The sequence below is a fragment of the Protobothrops mucrosquamatus genome, unplaced genomic scaffold, assembly GCF_001527695.2.
Source record: "Protobothrops mucrosquamatus isolate PMUCROS unplaced genomic scaffold, P.Mucros_1.0 scaffold1765, whole genome shotgun sequence".
In the NCBI taxonomy this organism is placed as follows: domain Eukaryota; kingdom Metazoa; phylum Chordata; class Lepidosauria; order Squamata; family Viperidae; genus Protobothrops; species Protobothrops mucrosquamatus.
The window spans coordinates 90,085-107,587 of NW_015387905.1; the positions used below are offsets into that span (position 1 = coordinate 90,085).

The following is a 17,503-nucleotide window of genomic DNA, read 5'->3' on the forward strand; positions in this document are numbered from 1 at the left end:
ATTCTCCCTCCCCCCCATCCCTAAAACCATTTCTCTTTCACCACCACTACCATACCTTCATACTCCAGTTGCGGCTCTTGAAACCTAAATCTATTGCTAGTAATCTCCACAGGCTGTTGTATCCTCAGTTAATCACTTGATTATTAATAAAAGTTTCAAAAACACATGCTTCGCATTATACTGGAAGCAACCAGTTATCTATTAAGATGACTTCCTCTACTAGAGTTTCTCTAGTACAGGGTCAGATTTAACGTACGTAATGGTTTTACATAGCAACAAATCCAAGAAAAAATTCTATACCTTCCAGAGAAAGTATAAAGCAAGGCAGATTTGAAGTGGTGCAGACCACAGCATGTTGAGGAAGGTAGTCAGGTCCATGAATCTCTGGGCATCCACTGACATCAAGTTGACAATTTCTCCAACAGTGGAAGAGCGCTTTGCTGAGTTGGTGATGACTAAAGACTAAGAAGACAGGGAGAAGAATTCCATTATGCATTCTCTTCTTCTTCCAAAAGACTCATGACGGTGTAAATGTTCCTCTTCTTCACTGTTTAATCCTGAGAAATAATAATTGGTCCAGGCTTATCCAGTGAACTTCATGGCTTTGAATCTGGCTTTCTCTCTATGTTGACCCTCCAACTTGTGCAGCAGACTGACCCTCATCTCATTGATTATTATAGCACAGCCATTCTATCTTTATATGCCTTTCGTATAATTTTCCTGTCAAAGGATAGGGACAGCGATTCAGTATGTTTTCAGCTATATTCTGCATATTCTGCAATCATCAGCAAAATCTTTCACTATGTTAATCCAAAGCAGTCCCCCCGAAAACTTGGATGTGGTCCTCAGAGCATTCAAAATTTTTTCAACATATTGTAATTTTTAATGTAACAAAGGGAAAGATTATTAAATTTGGTGGAAATAATCATATTCATTGCCTAATTTATTTTTAAATAAATGTAAACCAAACCCAGTTTATCTTTTTAAAATCCCTTTTCCCCCCCCCTCAATTCTTTCTTCTTCTTTGCCATATTCCAGTTACTGGTTTTGAAATGTAGTCCGTTGGGTGATTTAGCTTTTGAATTAGAAGAATCAGAAAGAAAACAGAAATTTGTTTTAGGAGCAATTGGCCGACGTGGTAAACGATTAATAAGGTATTAATAATCTTTGTTTCATCTAAAAAAAAAGATAAAAGTTTCCCCCTGTCTAGTCATGCCCTACTATAGGGAGACTCTAGACTTACTCTATCTAGACTCATCTTTGTTTCTTAGCCAAGGGAAGACACTTCCATGGGTCATGTTGCCAGCATGACTATATGCTGAGGCACACAGAATGCTGTTACCTTCCCACCAAATTTATCTACTCACACTTGCATGCTTTTGGAATGCTAGTCTGCTCCTCAGAAAGAGTGTATTTCAGACAAAGAATTCTATAATACAAAGAATTCTATAATACAAATCTTTAGGAAAAGATTTTAACTATATGTTTTTACCCTCACCCATGAAGAAGTGCATTTTCTGCAACATGGCTTAAGGGGATATCGGTAGACATTTTTTTCACTGACTTGCACAGATGGTTTTCATTCACAATCTTTTGAGAAACTTTCTTCAGTTTTATCTAGGGCTAGGCTATCCTTAAAAGTCTCTTAGTTACCTGCACTACATCTGGTGAAATAATTGCCTCCATCTCCTCAGCTGTAATAACAAAAGAACAGTGTTTGCCATATAGAGTTGTTGCATGAACTCCTGAGATACAATATATAAATATGAGAAACAATGCGTCATAGCATTGAAGATACTGGATTAGGATGGAGAAATTTCGGCTCAATCTGCCTTTAGCTATTAAAGCTCATTGAGTGTCTTTGGTTTGGTCATCTCTCACTCAGTTCAAATTATTTCCCAGGATGGAATTAGGCAGTAAAATTGCAACAGGCAATGACATATATGCTGCCTTGAGCATCTGACAAAAAAAAAAAGATATAAATCTAATAGTGATAATGTTTGAAATGTATCATTTTCTTATTGGTGGGTAATATAATGACTTTCACAATAAGGGAGCCATTTGGTCTAGTGGGTTAAGGTACCAGGCTAGAAACTGGGAGACTGTGAGTTCTAGACCTGCCTTAGCCATGAAAGCCAGCTTGGTGACCTTGGGCCAGTCACTCTCTTACAGCCCAATCCACCTCACATTGTATTGTTGTGGGGTGAATAGGAGGAGCAAGCAATATTAGATATGTTTGCTGTCTTGAATTATTTATAAAAATAATAAAGGCAGATATAAAATAAGTAAAAATAAAGAAATTATAAAATAATGATCACTCTACTTATTGGTCCCTAAAATATGATATTCCAAATACATCCAATGTCCACTGATCTGCGGCTTATAGCTACTTGGAAAATGTTGTTCACAGTAAAGATTCTCTCCCACATCAGTTATTCATCTGAATGCATAAACTTAAGCCCTTTCACTCTAGCCAGTATTATGACTTAAGAACTATCTGGCAGCGTTCTCTAGAATAATCATGAAAAAAACAGCTTCTCTCCTGCATTAGTCATTCATTTGTATATACAAACATAAGCCCACTTATCTAAAATACGGTCTTAGTTATACAAATAGCTTGGGGAACATGCAAACATGAATAATTGAATGGGGGAGATGCAAAACCTCTGAATAAATGAAGGGGAAACATGCAAAAATCTGTATAATAAAATGGTTTTACTCAAAGGAGAATCATTTATGAAGTTTTCAGAAGCAGCTGTGGCAAGGCTACTAAGAACTTCATGCATATACAGTATAAATGTAGTTTAGAATATGTGCTGATGTCAAATCTCATTACAAACATGCATTGCTCACTTATTCATGAGGGGCTGACTAGTTGTTTAAGAGTGATTTTCAATTGCCAAAGTTTTATTTAACTTGCAGATATACAATTTGAAATAGATAGAATAGATAAAAGCATTTTATAGGAAAGAAACAGTAGGTAAAGAAAAAGTTAGCTTATCAAGAATTGTTAGAGCAAGAACATTGAGAATATAAGATGAAATCAAAAGAACAACTGGTTGCAGAGGGATTTAGTTTTAAATGGTTTTTGTATGCACAATTAAGGAAAAGATTTACGGTAAGATAACAGGCAATTTAGAATTGAGCATCAGAAGACGGAATTTGAAGTTGACTGTTACTGAAATCTAGTGAAAGAAGAACAAGACTATAATAAAATGGGCTAAGAATTTTGGACATAATGTGCTGATGAAGAGTGGGAAAATATACAGTAGGAAAATACGTGAGTAAAAGATTGAAATTTACATGATGTTATAATTTAAAAGACTTTTTTAAAAAAATGATGTTCTGCTAGCACAGGGGTAGGCAACCTTGGCTCTTTTATGACTCACGGACTTCAACTCCCAGAATTCCTGAGCCAGCCACGCTGAGGGGAAAGGGAGAGGTTTCCAAGCTGAGCCATGCTGGCTCAGGAATTCTGGGAGTTGAAGTCCACGAGTCATAAAAGAGCTAAGGTTGCCCACCCCTGTGCTAGTATATGACTCCAGAAAAATCGTTTAGAATTTATAAAAGTTGTTCAAATTTATCCTGGAAATATGGACAAGATCAAGGGTTATTTTATCATGCTGGGTGGACTTATAAAAAAAGCCAGAAATTTCTGAGTACAGAAGCAAAGAATTCTAAAGATCAGCAGAATTTTTTCTTGCTGGGATTAATGGAAACCAATTAGAAAAGAGCCACTTTTATCATGATTACTGGTTACTGATTACGAGACTATTTTCTGCACAAAAATGGAAAGATTCTGAAACACCTACAATGAAGGAATAGTTACTAAAGTTGACAGAAATAGCAGAGATGGCAAAATTAATTTATTAGATTAAAGAAAGATCAACAACTACACTTATCAGTGATTGGAAACCCCTTATGGTCTTTTTGTTGAAAAAAGAGAAAAATTAACTAGTGATTTATGAGTTTGAAGATTAGAAAGAGTAGCTTTTATGAAAAGAAGGAAATTATGATGTAACCTTAGAAAGAAAGGGTAAAGTATAAATGCATTTATAACTGCTGTGAAGAAGATCAGAAGTCCCTTCCCTTCCCTTTCCATTTCCCTTTTCTTTTCCTTTTCTTTTTCCTTTTCCTTCCTCCTTTCCCTTCTCATTTTCCTTGTTTCTTTTCTAATATTTGTATTGTTTTCATCTTGTCAAAAATTTATCAATAAAAATTATATTTTTTAAAAAAGTTATATTAATATGCAAGGAAAATTTCCTTCACCTCAAACAATGGATGCATTATACAGTGTTAATCATTGGGAAGACATGCACATCCTAACCTTGCAAATGATTTGGTATCTTACAAACATGGAAATCAGGTGGTAAAGTTAGCAGTTGGAAGCATAGTTCAAAAGCAGCATCAACAGCAATATTGATAATATGCAAAAAAATAATGTAAAACAATAACGAACATGGTTAAATTGCTCTAATTATCTGACTGAAACTATCAAAGGCATATAGGTTTATATACCACCATGCTATGATGCTGGCACATGGATATGGCGATGGAAAAGAGTGCAACCAATGACTGGCAAGACCCCCATCTTTGGGTCATGATTCTGTTGTGTGCCCATCCAGTAGTAGTGTTGTGTTAGGCATTACTTCCATCTGACCTGAAGTGAGGGTCCACCATAAGCCTTTTATCAGGAGGTTATAGAAAAGCAGCCTGGCTGGATTGCTTTTAGAATACCAGTCAATCAAAACAAGATAATTAGATCAAGAAGATGAAAAGATAAGTCAAGGAGCATGTCAAAATCAAGGAAATCAAGAGAGAACAGAGTTCTGGAGTTGTCCCCTTTACTGAAGTGATGTCACTAGTTCAGAGACCACAGTTGAGAGATAGATTAAGGAATCTTGAGTAACAGAGAATATGCTACATCAGGAGAAATTCATGTAGGCATGGAATGCATTTCAAAATAACTTAAAAGATGTGTGGACTTCCAACTCCCAGAGATCCTAATCCAGCAAAGCTGGCTTCAAGCTGCTAAGGTAGAGAAACACTGTACTAAACCATGGAGCAGACCAGACCAGAGTGTTTAGAATTAGAAATGGCAGAAGCAAAATAGCCTCATATATCATCTTATATTTAGTTTTCCTTTTGGTTGCACCTGAGGCACTCACTCCCTATTGTCCATCCATCTCTATCCAGAATCTTGCTGCCTAAGTTATTCATCTCATCATTCTACCTGGGTAAGCTATAGTACTACTAGCTTGTCTCTATATAAATCCTGCACAAAATGGTTTGTCTTTAGTTTTAAAGTCTTCCTGGCCTTGTCCTGCATGCCAAGGTTGGTGCATTTATAGCTCTCTGCTCCCAGATTCAATCTATACCTGCAAAGCATGGAGAGTTTTTCAATTTTCTATGCTTGGCTATACAAAACCTTCTACTCTCTGCTAAAACCTCTGCAAATATCTCCTTTTCTTTTTATTCTACAACTTGAAGAAAAGTTTTTCCTTCAAAAAACTTGCCTCAAAGCCTTTTCCAAGGCCAATCTTACAAAGCCATTTCCCATTGAAATTAAGACTGAATTTATGTAATTAAACTGAATGCATCTTGGGACTCATCTCCAATTTTCTTCTTTTTTCATGCCTAGAACAGAAGATTATAAACCTTTTTGGGGAGAGGACTACTTTGTCACTATTGTTCAAAACACATTTTATAAACAATTTTATTATTATAAACTTTGTTCTGCCTAATCTAATTATTTCCATTACTTTTTATAATGGCGCATACCATTTGCAGATTTTGATGTATCAGCATTTGGTGAACAATGGATCTTTAAATTATTTGCAATTAATATCAGGCCAAAGAATAGCTAACATTAATAACATAATTAGCTCTTCCTTACTTGATACTTTTCTGTACTAAGCAGCAGCTGGTAGATGGAAGAGCATTTTGAAACAGAACAGAGCTGCAGTAATAGATGGCTGAATATCACACACACACTTTAAAAATCCAAAAATTGCTCTAATTTGGCAAACTAGCTCTAGGGCTGACTTATTAATTTATCAAAAAGCAGCAATAGTCTGTTGAGAGTGTTATCCAACACTCATTTGCCATTTGTTGACTGTACATACAGCAAGAAAATCAACTAAATATTAAACCACTTCAGACTCTGCGAGAGCATATAGACACACAGAGATAAATATTTGATCTACAGCCAATAGTTCTAGTGTACTCTTTCTTACTTGGAGAGAAAACACAACCCAAAGGTCTCTGGGCTCTAGGCTGTCTGTGTTTTTTCATGGTATGCTAGGATACACACTTGCTCTTACCTTTCTGTAGATCATCCCTATGATGCCAGTTCTCAGCCTCATTCCAGTAATGAAGCAGTACTGGAAATGGTGGTGAAGGATTATTGTCTGCAGCACAGCACAGAAAAACATCAATGCCGCAATCAGGTATCCCCACCACAAGGGAGCATCTTTATTCTTCACAAAGCTAATTAACATGCTGTTTAAAAAGAAGATTGAAATAAACAGACAACACAGGGAGGAGAAAATAAAAAGATTAATGGGGCACAGCAAAACACCACTTCCTTTTAGGCCGTTGGTAGAGTAGCCCCCAAACTATCCCTCTGTGAGAGAGTCAAGCTTTATTCATGGGTCTAAATTATGGCCAAATATAACCTCAAACACTTTAGTTATTTTGTAATGTTGCATTTGTTTTCCATTAAAATGTTTAAAGTGAAAAAGGCATGCATTTATGAAGCAGAGATAGGCAAAGCTATGATCCTTGAAATATTGTTCAATTGGCAAATATTCAATTTTCAAAATCCCTCACTTCTCTGCTGTGCTGACGAGAGTTGCAGAAATCTGCAGTGTGGCAATACTTGAAGGGCCACAGATTGTCCATCTCAGTGTATGAAAATAGCAAAAGTATATTTCATTGGACTAATATGGAGGGTGCAGATGCTGAGAACTGAAGCAAATTACAGCTTCGTAATATAGCACCTGCAGCAAAGTATGCACATCTGTAAGTTTTACACTTGACAACTTACACTTGGGAATCTGAAAAACAATTCTAAGCAGAATTGATTTCCCCTTAGAAAATGCGTTTTGAATCTGAGCAAGTCTAACTGTGAATTAGAAACATGGGACAAGAGGAATATTATGTCATCTACTGATGTTATTAGCAGGCCTAGAGGGGAAACCTCCATATATTCCATTCAATCCATCATTTTTATTCACAAGTAATCTTCTCCAATTTGGCCTCCTTCCCCCCATGTCTGAGGGATCATGTTCCCAGATTTCCCAAATAACTGCAGAACGCTGTACTAATGTATAATCTAAAAAGAGTGTGGAAATTCTCTTGCCCGGGAGAACTAAGGTTGAAAATGGAGCTCACCTTAACAACTGGGGATTGACAAAAGACAACAGATCTTGGATCACTTTGAAGAAGGAGCCAATTAAAAAATAAGGGCCAAAAGATCTGAGTAAGGCCTTGAGAAAGGAAGGCTTTTTCTGCTTAGTGGGAATATTTAACATGAGTTCTGTTTCTCCTGGACTTTCATCCACGTGATTCATCTCCTGGTTAGAGTCCTTTGTATAGGATACGTCGTGTTTCCTAAGACAAAGAAACACATTATTTCACTCACTTGAAAAGAAGACACCTGTTACAAATAAGAAACTTGAACAGCAGGACAAGCAGTGTGCAAATGTAGCTTTGGAACAGCTGTAATAACAACAACATTACTATGGCACAACAGGAGCCACACTTTTACTGTCCAGAAATGAAAAGGTGTTTGCTCCTAAAAAAAACCAAAAAAACCCCCCCAATTGATTGTGTTCAAAACAGTTTCACTTTAATAATGTTATTCCAGTGTTACTGGAAGAGGTGTGCTTGGGAAAAACTTGGCAAAAGAGTTTCTGTTTTGTGAAATTATCACTGCAAAATGCCATAAAATAAATCTGACTAGCTCAAATTTTATACCTTCAGAAGTCTCATGGCATTTTTAAAGCAAAGCACATTCATTTTTATGGCATCAGGTGAGACATTGGCTGTGAAGATTTGCTGCATTACTAGCGTTCACAGATAGGCCATTTTATTCTCAGACTTGGTGTGTATGCTTGCCAAACACTGTCTTTCTTTTTGGAAACAGAAAAAGTCATTTCTCTTGCAACCTCTTTGCAACATTCATGCAGATAGTGGCTTCTATTCCTCAAAGCCTTTGTTTCATCTTGATAAGCACAGAATTTACCTTTGGTGTTATTTTTTTTACCCCATCAATAAAGTGGACAGGCAAAAGCATAGCATAGGCTTGGATTCTAAAATGTCAATCTCTTGGAGAAGGTCAGAAAAGTTGAATATTGAAAAGAAAAGAAAAGAAAATTTGACAGAAAAAATCCTGAAAAATTTCCTCTTATTCTGGTGATAAGGTAAAGAAAACCAGCCCGTTATCTATTCCATATCCAACCAATCCAGAAGCCTCAATCTCAGTACCAACTGTATCCTTGTTTTTTGTATTTGCTATACTGAAATAACTTTTCAAAGGTTATGCAGTGACAGTTCCAGGTGCTAACTAGACAAGCTGCAGTCTCATCCTCCTTCTTCATTAAGCATTATAGCCCCATGGTAATTCTCTTAAAATTTAGCTGCAAATCAGGAGTTTATATGGCATTTTTTTTAATTTTCTTGATAAAAATAAAATAGGTATTTTGTGTACCTAGTAACCTTAATGCACAGATTTTAGTGCCATCTTTTGAAACTTCTTCAAAAGAAGCAAAAATTCTAAGGCTGCTCCTCTGGTGATGGCATCACACCTCTTTAGTCCCCTAGAGGCTGAAAAAAGTTTGTTTTCAAGTGTGATCTCTTACAGTGGAGAAAGTTCCCATCTCTGTGGAAATTTAGATGATAATTCCCTGATTTTCTAACTTTCTTTTTGACAAGATGTGATGTTAAGATGCTTTTACAGATTGCAGGGCTGGGGGATAATTCAGCCTGGCGACTATCAACGAAGGGCATGGCCACAATTATCATGAGAGTCACCTTTTAGGATTACATTGGCAGAAATGTAAGGGATGAAATGGTACTTTGCATAGGTATAAGGCACCTATTTTGACCCTTAAATCCTCCCAAACTTTCATAAATGTAAAAACAAAAGAAAACCCAGCTTGAAAATCCAGATTTTGTTCATTTAGCTCAGTGTTTTTCATACTTGGTAACTTTAACTCGGTAACTTTAAGATATGTGGACCCTTCAACATTCCTTAACCAGCATGCATAATTTAGCTCAATGCAGAATTGCATTTGGCATCCTCAAACCATTCTATGAATAGTTCTGTTTCAATGATTTTGCTGAGAAAATCCATTTTCTCTCCAATTTGCCACACAAAGTAAAAGTACGAGAGTTTGTAGAAGATAAAATCTTTAATACAAGATAAAATCTGATAAAGTATAATGCAGTTGGATAAGAAGTTCTAGAAGTCATTTTTTAAAAGTATGTAATTCTTTGCATCTCCTACAAATAGGAAAAGTGATCTAAATTATGCAGAAAAGCAAATATATCTAGTAAATTAATGTGCACAATACTTTCAGGATTCAGAGTCTGTACTTTAAAATATATGGATTATTGTGGCGTACGATCTGCTCTTTCAAGGAGTCCTTATGCTGTGCACAGTATTTCTCCCTTAGCTCTGCGGTTTATAAAGACATTCTTCTATCAAACTGTATCAAATTCCACAATGCAGAACTGCTACCTCTGAGGAAATTGAAAAGAGCAAACACTCCAGGAAGTATAATAATAGTTTCTTCAATGGAACGAGCCATTAAAAAAAAAATAAAAAAATGAAATAAAAAGGGTAAATAAGGGGAGTGCATAAAGTTAAGATGGGCAAATGCAGGAAGGTGGGGGAGGGTATCCACGAAAGAAAGCAAACACTGGGGACTAGTGAGATGGGACCAAACCCTTAATGGAAAAGGCAGGCCCAGGGAGGCTTGCGCATTCCATTACCATCTAACAATGCTCAATTTCCCTGCATAGATGGGAAGGACCAAAAGCAGGGGAATAACCTGCACTGGCCCTAGTATGAACTGAGCAGCAGTCCAATCCTGCTGTCAACCCACAGCACGTTGGGAGCCACATGGTGACAGGTGGCTTAGGCTACCATATACAAATGCCCTGCATTTTATTCATTAAAAGCAGAAGTACAGAAAGACTTTTTTTTAAAAAACAAAAAACAAAAACAAAGCCAACTTACAATTTCCCACGTTGTTTTTGTTTATCCCACTCTTTCTGAAGCTTCTGGACGATCACTTCAGATTTATCATCCGCATTCAGAGACCATAAATCTTTGTCTTCAAGAGGCTTCTTATAGCCTTGTATTACCAAACTAGACAACAGTAACAAAAGCACATTAATAACTCTGAGTCAGTCTGGGCAAACAACCTTTTTGTACATTAAATGGGCAAATACCTCCACTGACAGCAGGCATTTATCTTAATTTCTCTCTCCACTACTCCAAGGGCAACCTACAGAGCAGGCAAAGCATTTAAAAGAACTATTCCACGATGCACATTAACAAGAGCAAAGCTCCTCTCTTCAAAATGCTAAAGCGGTTTATCTCTTGCATGGCTCACAGAGATGCCTTCGAATGTTATCCTACTTGTCTCTGTGTACACAGTACTATAATGAGAAGGCCCATGTGCTATATGAACTCTGCAGGTGATGCGGCTGCTTTTTTCTTTTAGTGTGTTTGTGTATGTAATTTTTTATAAGTTAGGGCCTTTTAGAGGGCTTTTAAGACTAATCTAAAGGTAGTGACTAATCTTGACTGCAAATTCTCCGGTCTCTTAATCCCTCTCTCCCATCCACCATGGAAATAAAAATAGGCAGGGCTTTTTTTCTCATAGAACGCCCAGAACGGAGTTCCGGCACCTTTTTTGGATGGAACCTTGTAGGGTAGGCAAGGCGGGTTGTATGACGTGTGTGAGTTCCGGCACCTTTTTTTTTTTAAAAACAAAAAAAGCACTGAGAATAGGACTAATGTTTATATTACTGTTGGTTTTACTCCCTCTTCTCCTCTTCTCCTCCCATAGCAATGCAGCTGATTGCAAAAAGAGTGAATGTATTTGATTTTTCTTTAATCAGAGGTTCTATAGCAAAGTAATAGAAATCCAGGTTGCACCTTTGTGTTTGAAACTGAAGAACTGGTTTAAAGGTTGCCAGTTTTAATATTGTTGGCTTTAAATAACCCATTTGATCTTTTGTTTTAGCCTCATGCTAGTGCAGCAAATCACACAAACACAAATACAGACTGTTATATTCATTACCATTCCTTTCCCTAAAGAAGCCAAAGAGACCAGGCACAGAATTTCTCCCACCTTCATACCAGAGTTGTGAGATATGCCAGGTAAAGAAACACTGGCTGGCTGAAAGTCACCAGGCAAATAATTGGGTCTTTAAAATATTTTTTTGGAGAGAAAGATTAACAGAGATGTGATTCATCATTTTATACAAGATTTATGTTTCCTTCTAGTGGCATATTAAAAATAATTTAAAAGCTCTATAAAACGTGATTCCAACAGGAAATACAACCTGAACTTTCATTCCATTGCAGTGGGAGTTCTTTGTGGTAAAACTCAGTATTCTTACATTTCAATTCATTGGAATATGTGAGATTGGAACTCATTGCGCCTAAACTTATAATTTACAGTTTTACAGTTCTGAAAAAGCAATCTTCTTTGACTGTCAAATTATTAATAAAAATGTAATCTCATCCGTGTTAGCCTGACAATTAATCCTATTTATTTCAGTGGAACTTCATTCCAAGTAAGCATGCCTACAATTATAATCTAAATTTCTATCACTAGCTGGGGTTTTTTTGGAGGGGGGAGGGTGAAGTGCTTGGTGGTTGACTCCTGGTGACTGCCTGGATAAATCCCTGCAGGTTTCTTGGTAAGGTTTTTCAGAAGTGGTTTGTCCTTGCCTTTTTTTCCCCTAGGGCTGAGAGGGACTGGTTCAAGGTCACCTAGCTGGCTTCGTGCCTAAGGCAGAACTAGAACTCACACAATCCTGGCTTTCAGCCTGGTGCATTGGCCACTACACTAAACTGCCTCCCACCTCTACCCTACCAACATATAACTTCTAGCAAAAGAGGAAAGGGCATGAACTGTAAATGAATGGCATGCAAAATGGTACTTCTGTATAGGAAGGTAGCTGAATCACCAAGAACACAAAGGACAGCTTTTCAACTGGCTCTTCTCCAGTAATATCAAAGGAGCACAATAAAATGTGAAAAACCATGCTTACCTTGTGAACCACCAAAATGTTATCCTTGAAAGAAAACCAGAATTTAATTCTGGACAGGGATTCTATGAACAATTTTGGAGACATTAAGAGCAAAACAAACAAAAAGTTATTTTTTTTAGCTAAAATTGCAGTGAAAGATCACATTACACCTTCAAAATAAGTTGAATGTAAATATGTATGAAGAGAATCTATGTATGAAATGAAGGGTTCATCTCCAACTTCTGGTTCCCTCCCCCAGAATCCCTGAGCAGTGGTTCAGTGCAGTGGTTGGATTCCAAGTCACAACTTCTACTAACAACCACCCAAAACAAAGAGTCTAGTTCTATTACCGGTATGCCTGTCTTAGGAAACCCAGAAGAGTCTTGTATCTGAGGATAAGGAAATTCTCTGACCAGCTTCCAGAAGACTTTATTAGGGCCAGGAGGTACAAAGTAAAATAAAACATTCTGCTCTTAGTCCTTGCATGGCTTTTTAGGGAATATGCAAATAAGGTTTGATTAGCCCAATATTTTCCACACCCATACACAATTCAAAGGGGAGCTATAAAATATACTAGACTATTGCTGCTTTCTAAATTATATCTCATGAAGTCTAACTACCAGCAAATGGACCCTGAGGATGGATCGGATTCTCTGTCCTCTGTGAGTCCCTGTGCTTTCAAAACCTGCTCCCAAGAAATGGAAAATCCCTTGGGGAAAAATGTAAAAACATATAATACGGAGAAAGGGAAAGGAAATTCCTCATGGGTGAGTAGAAGTCCTCTTGAACCAAAATGGATTAGCTCTTTGTTCTCCAAGTCAACATTCTGCCCTGGGGATTTTATATGGTTTGAAGTAAATCTCATTAAACAAGGATAAGATTTCTGCAAACAAACTGCACAGATGCTCTTCCATTTACCTTTTTTTTTGCTAATTATCCTTTCTGCAGAAACTTAACATGCTCACTGCTAGGTCAACCATGCAAACTCCTACTTCAGTTTCCCTGTTTTTCTTTTTTTTTCTTTTTTGGGCAAGGAGCATTGCAGCGAAATTAATCCATCTTTAATTAGATGCAGACCCTATCTTCACAGAAAGCTCATAAAAATGAAGATAGTCAATCTCTACAACCTGCCTTCTGTCTTCAGAATGAGCTGTCAGCTAGTTCTGGCCTCCCTCCTCATTCCTTTCTTGCATCTGAATGGTCAATGGTTGGTTATTGATAGTCAAAGGACAATAAAAGTTGTGAGTTTTATTATATGGGGCTTCTCATTAGTGATTGCTGAGAGGCAAACTTCACTCTAATACTGGCTAGAAACAGAGCAATAAACTGCAACCAGGCGTGTGATCTTTTGGCAGCCAGAGGCTTCATTTCACAGTTTTGAAGAACAGAGAATGAAGTCACATTATCAGGCAATGACTTACAGCAGGGGAGAACATAAAATTCATGGAAACCCTGTCATGCTCTGTTTTTTCCTCTCTTCTATTTGGAGGACATTTGGTAGTGGTTCTTTGTTTTTATAAATGCGTTTTAATCTATTCTAGAATTTACACAGCACAGTCATCATATATTTTTCACTTAAAAACAGCAGGAAACCGTGGCGCTAAGTTTTATAGCAAATCCAGCAGCTACAAAATTAAGGTTTCAAAAGCAAGAAGTGCAGCCAGGATCATAGGCTGCCGTCTCCCAAATTAGTGTAAGATGCAACCCATACAAAGTTGGGAGAGAAAATGGGTTTTGATGAGCACCTCAGGAAAACAAAACTGGCCTTCTGAAGCATGATGAGAACATCCCATGCGATATGGAGAATGGCAGGCTAAAGAAGGCCCAGAACAAACCAACTATTCAGCATTCATGAAAATCTAGTGAGAATAACAAAAATTTACTTACCGGGTCTAAATTCACAGGAGAGAAGAAGGGAGGCTTTTCGTTGAAACACGAAAGAATAAATTCAATAAGGATCAGTGCAAAGTAGATATAAAATATGATAATCCTAAATCTGCCTTCCATTTGGTCCTAAAAAGAGACAGAGGTAGTCAGCAAGGGAGAAGTAACATAAAAAACTAATATAATGTTGCACTCTCAATGTATATTGAAATTGTATCTCAGAGGCAACAATGAGAATGAAGGTAACTATAACAATAGCATGTTACCCTAAAACAATTAATAGGTGAATTTCATTAAGATGGTGAATAACACCATGAAAGGTAAAACATGACTATCCTGATTTGGCATGCTAACGTCCTATGTCATGAGTAAAGAGATTTGCAAAACAGAAAGGAAGAGTCTGTCTTTTGGATTACAGGCACTCCTCGAGTTATAACATTTGTTCAGTGACCATTCAAGGTTACAGTAGTGCTGAATAAATGGTACTTATGCCTGGTCCAAAAATTATGGCCATTACAGTACCCTCACAGTCAGATGACCAAAATCAGATGCTTGGCATTCATCCTCAATTATAACTGGAGGGGTGCTTCATTTTCTCCACACCCGCCTATCTCCCCACTCCATCAACCACAATTCTGCCCTTTTGGCTCTTGCATAGTTGTCTTCCTTGGCACCATGGGGGTGATGAATCTGAAGTAGTGGCCCAGGCCTTTGGCAATCTCAGCTGGCTGCCACCATCCCCAGCTCCTCTACTTCATCCCTGGTGCTGCTGGTGCCACCAAGAAGTGCCACCACATTGGCACAGTGCAAAGCCCAGTGGCCACCATCACCCTGCGTCCCACTGGCCATGCAACTCTGCCAGCCCTGCCACCCTCGCGCCTTCTCTTGCTGTCCCTGCCAGCCTTAGCTGACCTTCGCTGTATTTCTCCTGCTCTTTAAGAGGCACGCCTGGCTTGGCCGTATGCAAGTCAGCTGCTGCCATGCCAGGCCTTCTTCTCAAGGCTGCTTGCACAGTTTTTCCATTCTCGTGAAGCTTTGGAAGACTTCTGAGGCTTCTGAAACCTTGTGAGAAGGCCACACCCGCCATTCTCCAAAGAGTATGGGCCATTCTCGCACTGCTTTGGAAAGTCTTTAGAAAGTTTCTGAGGCCTTTCTGAAGCATCCTGAGGACAGCCAGTGTGATTTGGAGAATGGCAGGCTCAGTCTCAGGAAGAAGGCCCAGCACAGCCAGCAATTGCCTTGCCTAGGCTCAGACCAGGTGCAATTCGTCAGCAGAGGCAGATAGAGGTTAAAGACAGCTGTGAGCAGCAGGGCCCACAGGGCCAGCAAGCATAAGGTGGCAAGGCTGGTACAATGGCAGGGCCAGCAGAGTGCAGAGTGACCAGGCTGGAAGAGGCAGTGGAGTGCAAGCCAGCCCAAAGGATACCATTGGGGAGGTTGATGGAGGGGGGAGTTGAAGAGGAGGCAATCCCTTCACTTACCAAGGCTTAGGGCTGTGAGAGAGCAAGCTGGGAGTGGGTCCTTACCTAACAACTGGAAGGATTTGGTTAACAATGGCAACAGAGAGTGCCAGGATTGCTGTGGCTGAGTGATATGGTCACAAACCTATGACCACATTGCTTAGCAATGGAAATTCCGGTCCCGATTACCATTGTAACTTGAGGACTACTTTTATTTACTTTTGAGTTTCTTCCAGTTAATAGACAATGAGTGATAGAAGATTGTGTATTAAATAAGGATGAATGATTAAATATTTATAGATGGACTCCCATGAGATATGTGATTTCCCATGTCCCTACACTTGAACTTTATACCCATTATTACGGTTGTATCAAATACAGTAGGCAGCTGCAGCAGAACACCCACTCTGCATGGAAATGCCCTTTCTAAGGAAATCTCCCAGCAATCAGAGTTTTTTTTCCCCCCAAGCATTTGGCCAGAAGCTTCTTCTCACAACTCTGTTGCATTAGAATAGAATAACAGAATAGAATAATAATTTTTATTGTCACTTTGAATGTACGCTAATCGGCATACATTAAAATGAAATTTCATTGCATACAGCTCTCAAAGGGTCACCACCTCTGATATACACCACATAAATATGACATAAATAAATAAATAAATAAAATAAATATGCATATACCCACATACATTATATGACACAGAGAAACAACACAGTCTAGTTCGGGTTATGTATACATGTACATGGCGAGAAAAACGAATCTTGTGAGTTTACCAGGCGGATGGCATAGGGAACAAAGCTATTACAGAATCGGGTAGTCCTGCTAGAAATACTTCAAAATCTCCTCCCAGAGGGGAGCAACAGAAACAGACCGTAAACTGGATTCAAATATGTGAACAACCAGTTCTCTGTGTGGATGCCCCTTCCGGAAGTCCATTCTGGGCCTGGGCAACAAAAAATTAGCTACCGGTTCTGCCGAAGTGGTACGAACTGGCTGAATCCCACCCGTCTCTAATAATGCTTTGAGCTCTAAGCACATGGGTTTATAAGCAGCATCCTGAATACCAGGAAGCGAGCTTCCTATGATCTTCTCGGCTGTCCTAACCATTCTCTGTATGGACTGAGGCACTGCTGCCACCAAACCAGACATTGATGCAGTTTGTTAAAATGCTCTCAATCGTGCCTCTGTAAAATGTGGCCAGGACAGAAGGAGAAAGATGTGCTCTCCTCATCTGATGCAGGAAATGCAAATGCTGGTTTGCACGCTTCACTAAGGATGACGTGTGGAGAGACCAATTCAGATTAGTGCAATGTTTTGAAAAGCATATCACGAGCAGCTCTCCCTCCATGGTTTAATCATTCTCAAAGATTTCTAGCTATTTAAGCTTCAAAATGACTTTCCTTTAATGACCCTAGGAAGAAGAATCTCTTGTTTTTGCCATGTGTAATTCCCATACCACTGCCAATGGTATGGGAATTACACATACCTCGCTCAACAGTGAGAAACTGGTGAAGCGGGCACAGCAGCACCTGCATTTTCTGCGCCGCATGAGAAAAGCACATCTTCCTTCCCCTGTCCTGACCACTTTCTACAGGGGGACAATCGAGAGCATCCTGTCATACAGCATCACAGTCTGGTTTGGAAGCATCACTGCTTCAGACAGGAAGGCGGTGCAGAGAGAGGTGAGAATGGCCGAAAAGATCATTGGCAGTTCCCTCCCTCCCATCCAGGACATAGCACAGAAGCGCTGCTTGAGCAGGGTCCGTAAGATTATCTGGGACACTACACATCCTCTTCACGACCTGTTTTCCTTGTTACCTTCTGGGAGGAGGCTTCGTGGTATCCGAAGCAGAACATCCAGATTCAGCCAGAGTTTCATT

The 17,503-nt window shown here is 38.7% G+C and overlaps 1 protein-coding gene across 1 annotated transcript in view; it reads right to left on the reverse strand.

Annotated features, from left to right (window-relative positions):
* ABCC3 (ATP binding cassette subfamily C member 3) overlaps window positions 1–17,503 on the reverse strand; it is a 61,037-nt gene that overhangs the window by 35,384 nt on the left and 8,150 nt on the right. The window contains exons 4-9 of the mRNA XM_015823091.1: window positions 14,164–14,289; window positions 12,298–12,359; window positions 10,247–10,378; window positions 7,396–7,614; window positions 6,324–6,501; window positions 301–462 (exon numbers count right to left, since the gene is read on the reverse strand). Coding sequence (XP_015678577.1) covers window positions 301–462; window positions 6,324–6,501; window positions 7,396–7,614; window positions 10,247–10,378; window positions 12,298–12,359; window positions 14,164–14,289 — 879 coding nt within the window. The remainder of the gene's footprint in view (window positions 1–300; window positions 463–6,323; window positions 6,502–7,395; window positions 7,615–10,246; window positions 10,379–12,297; window positions 12,360–14,163; window positions 14,290–17,503) is intronic.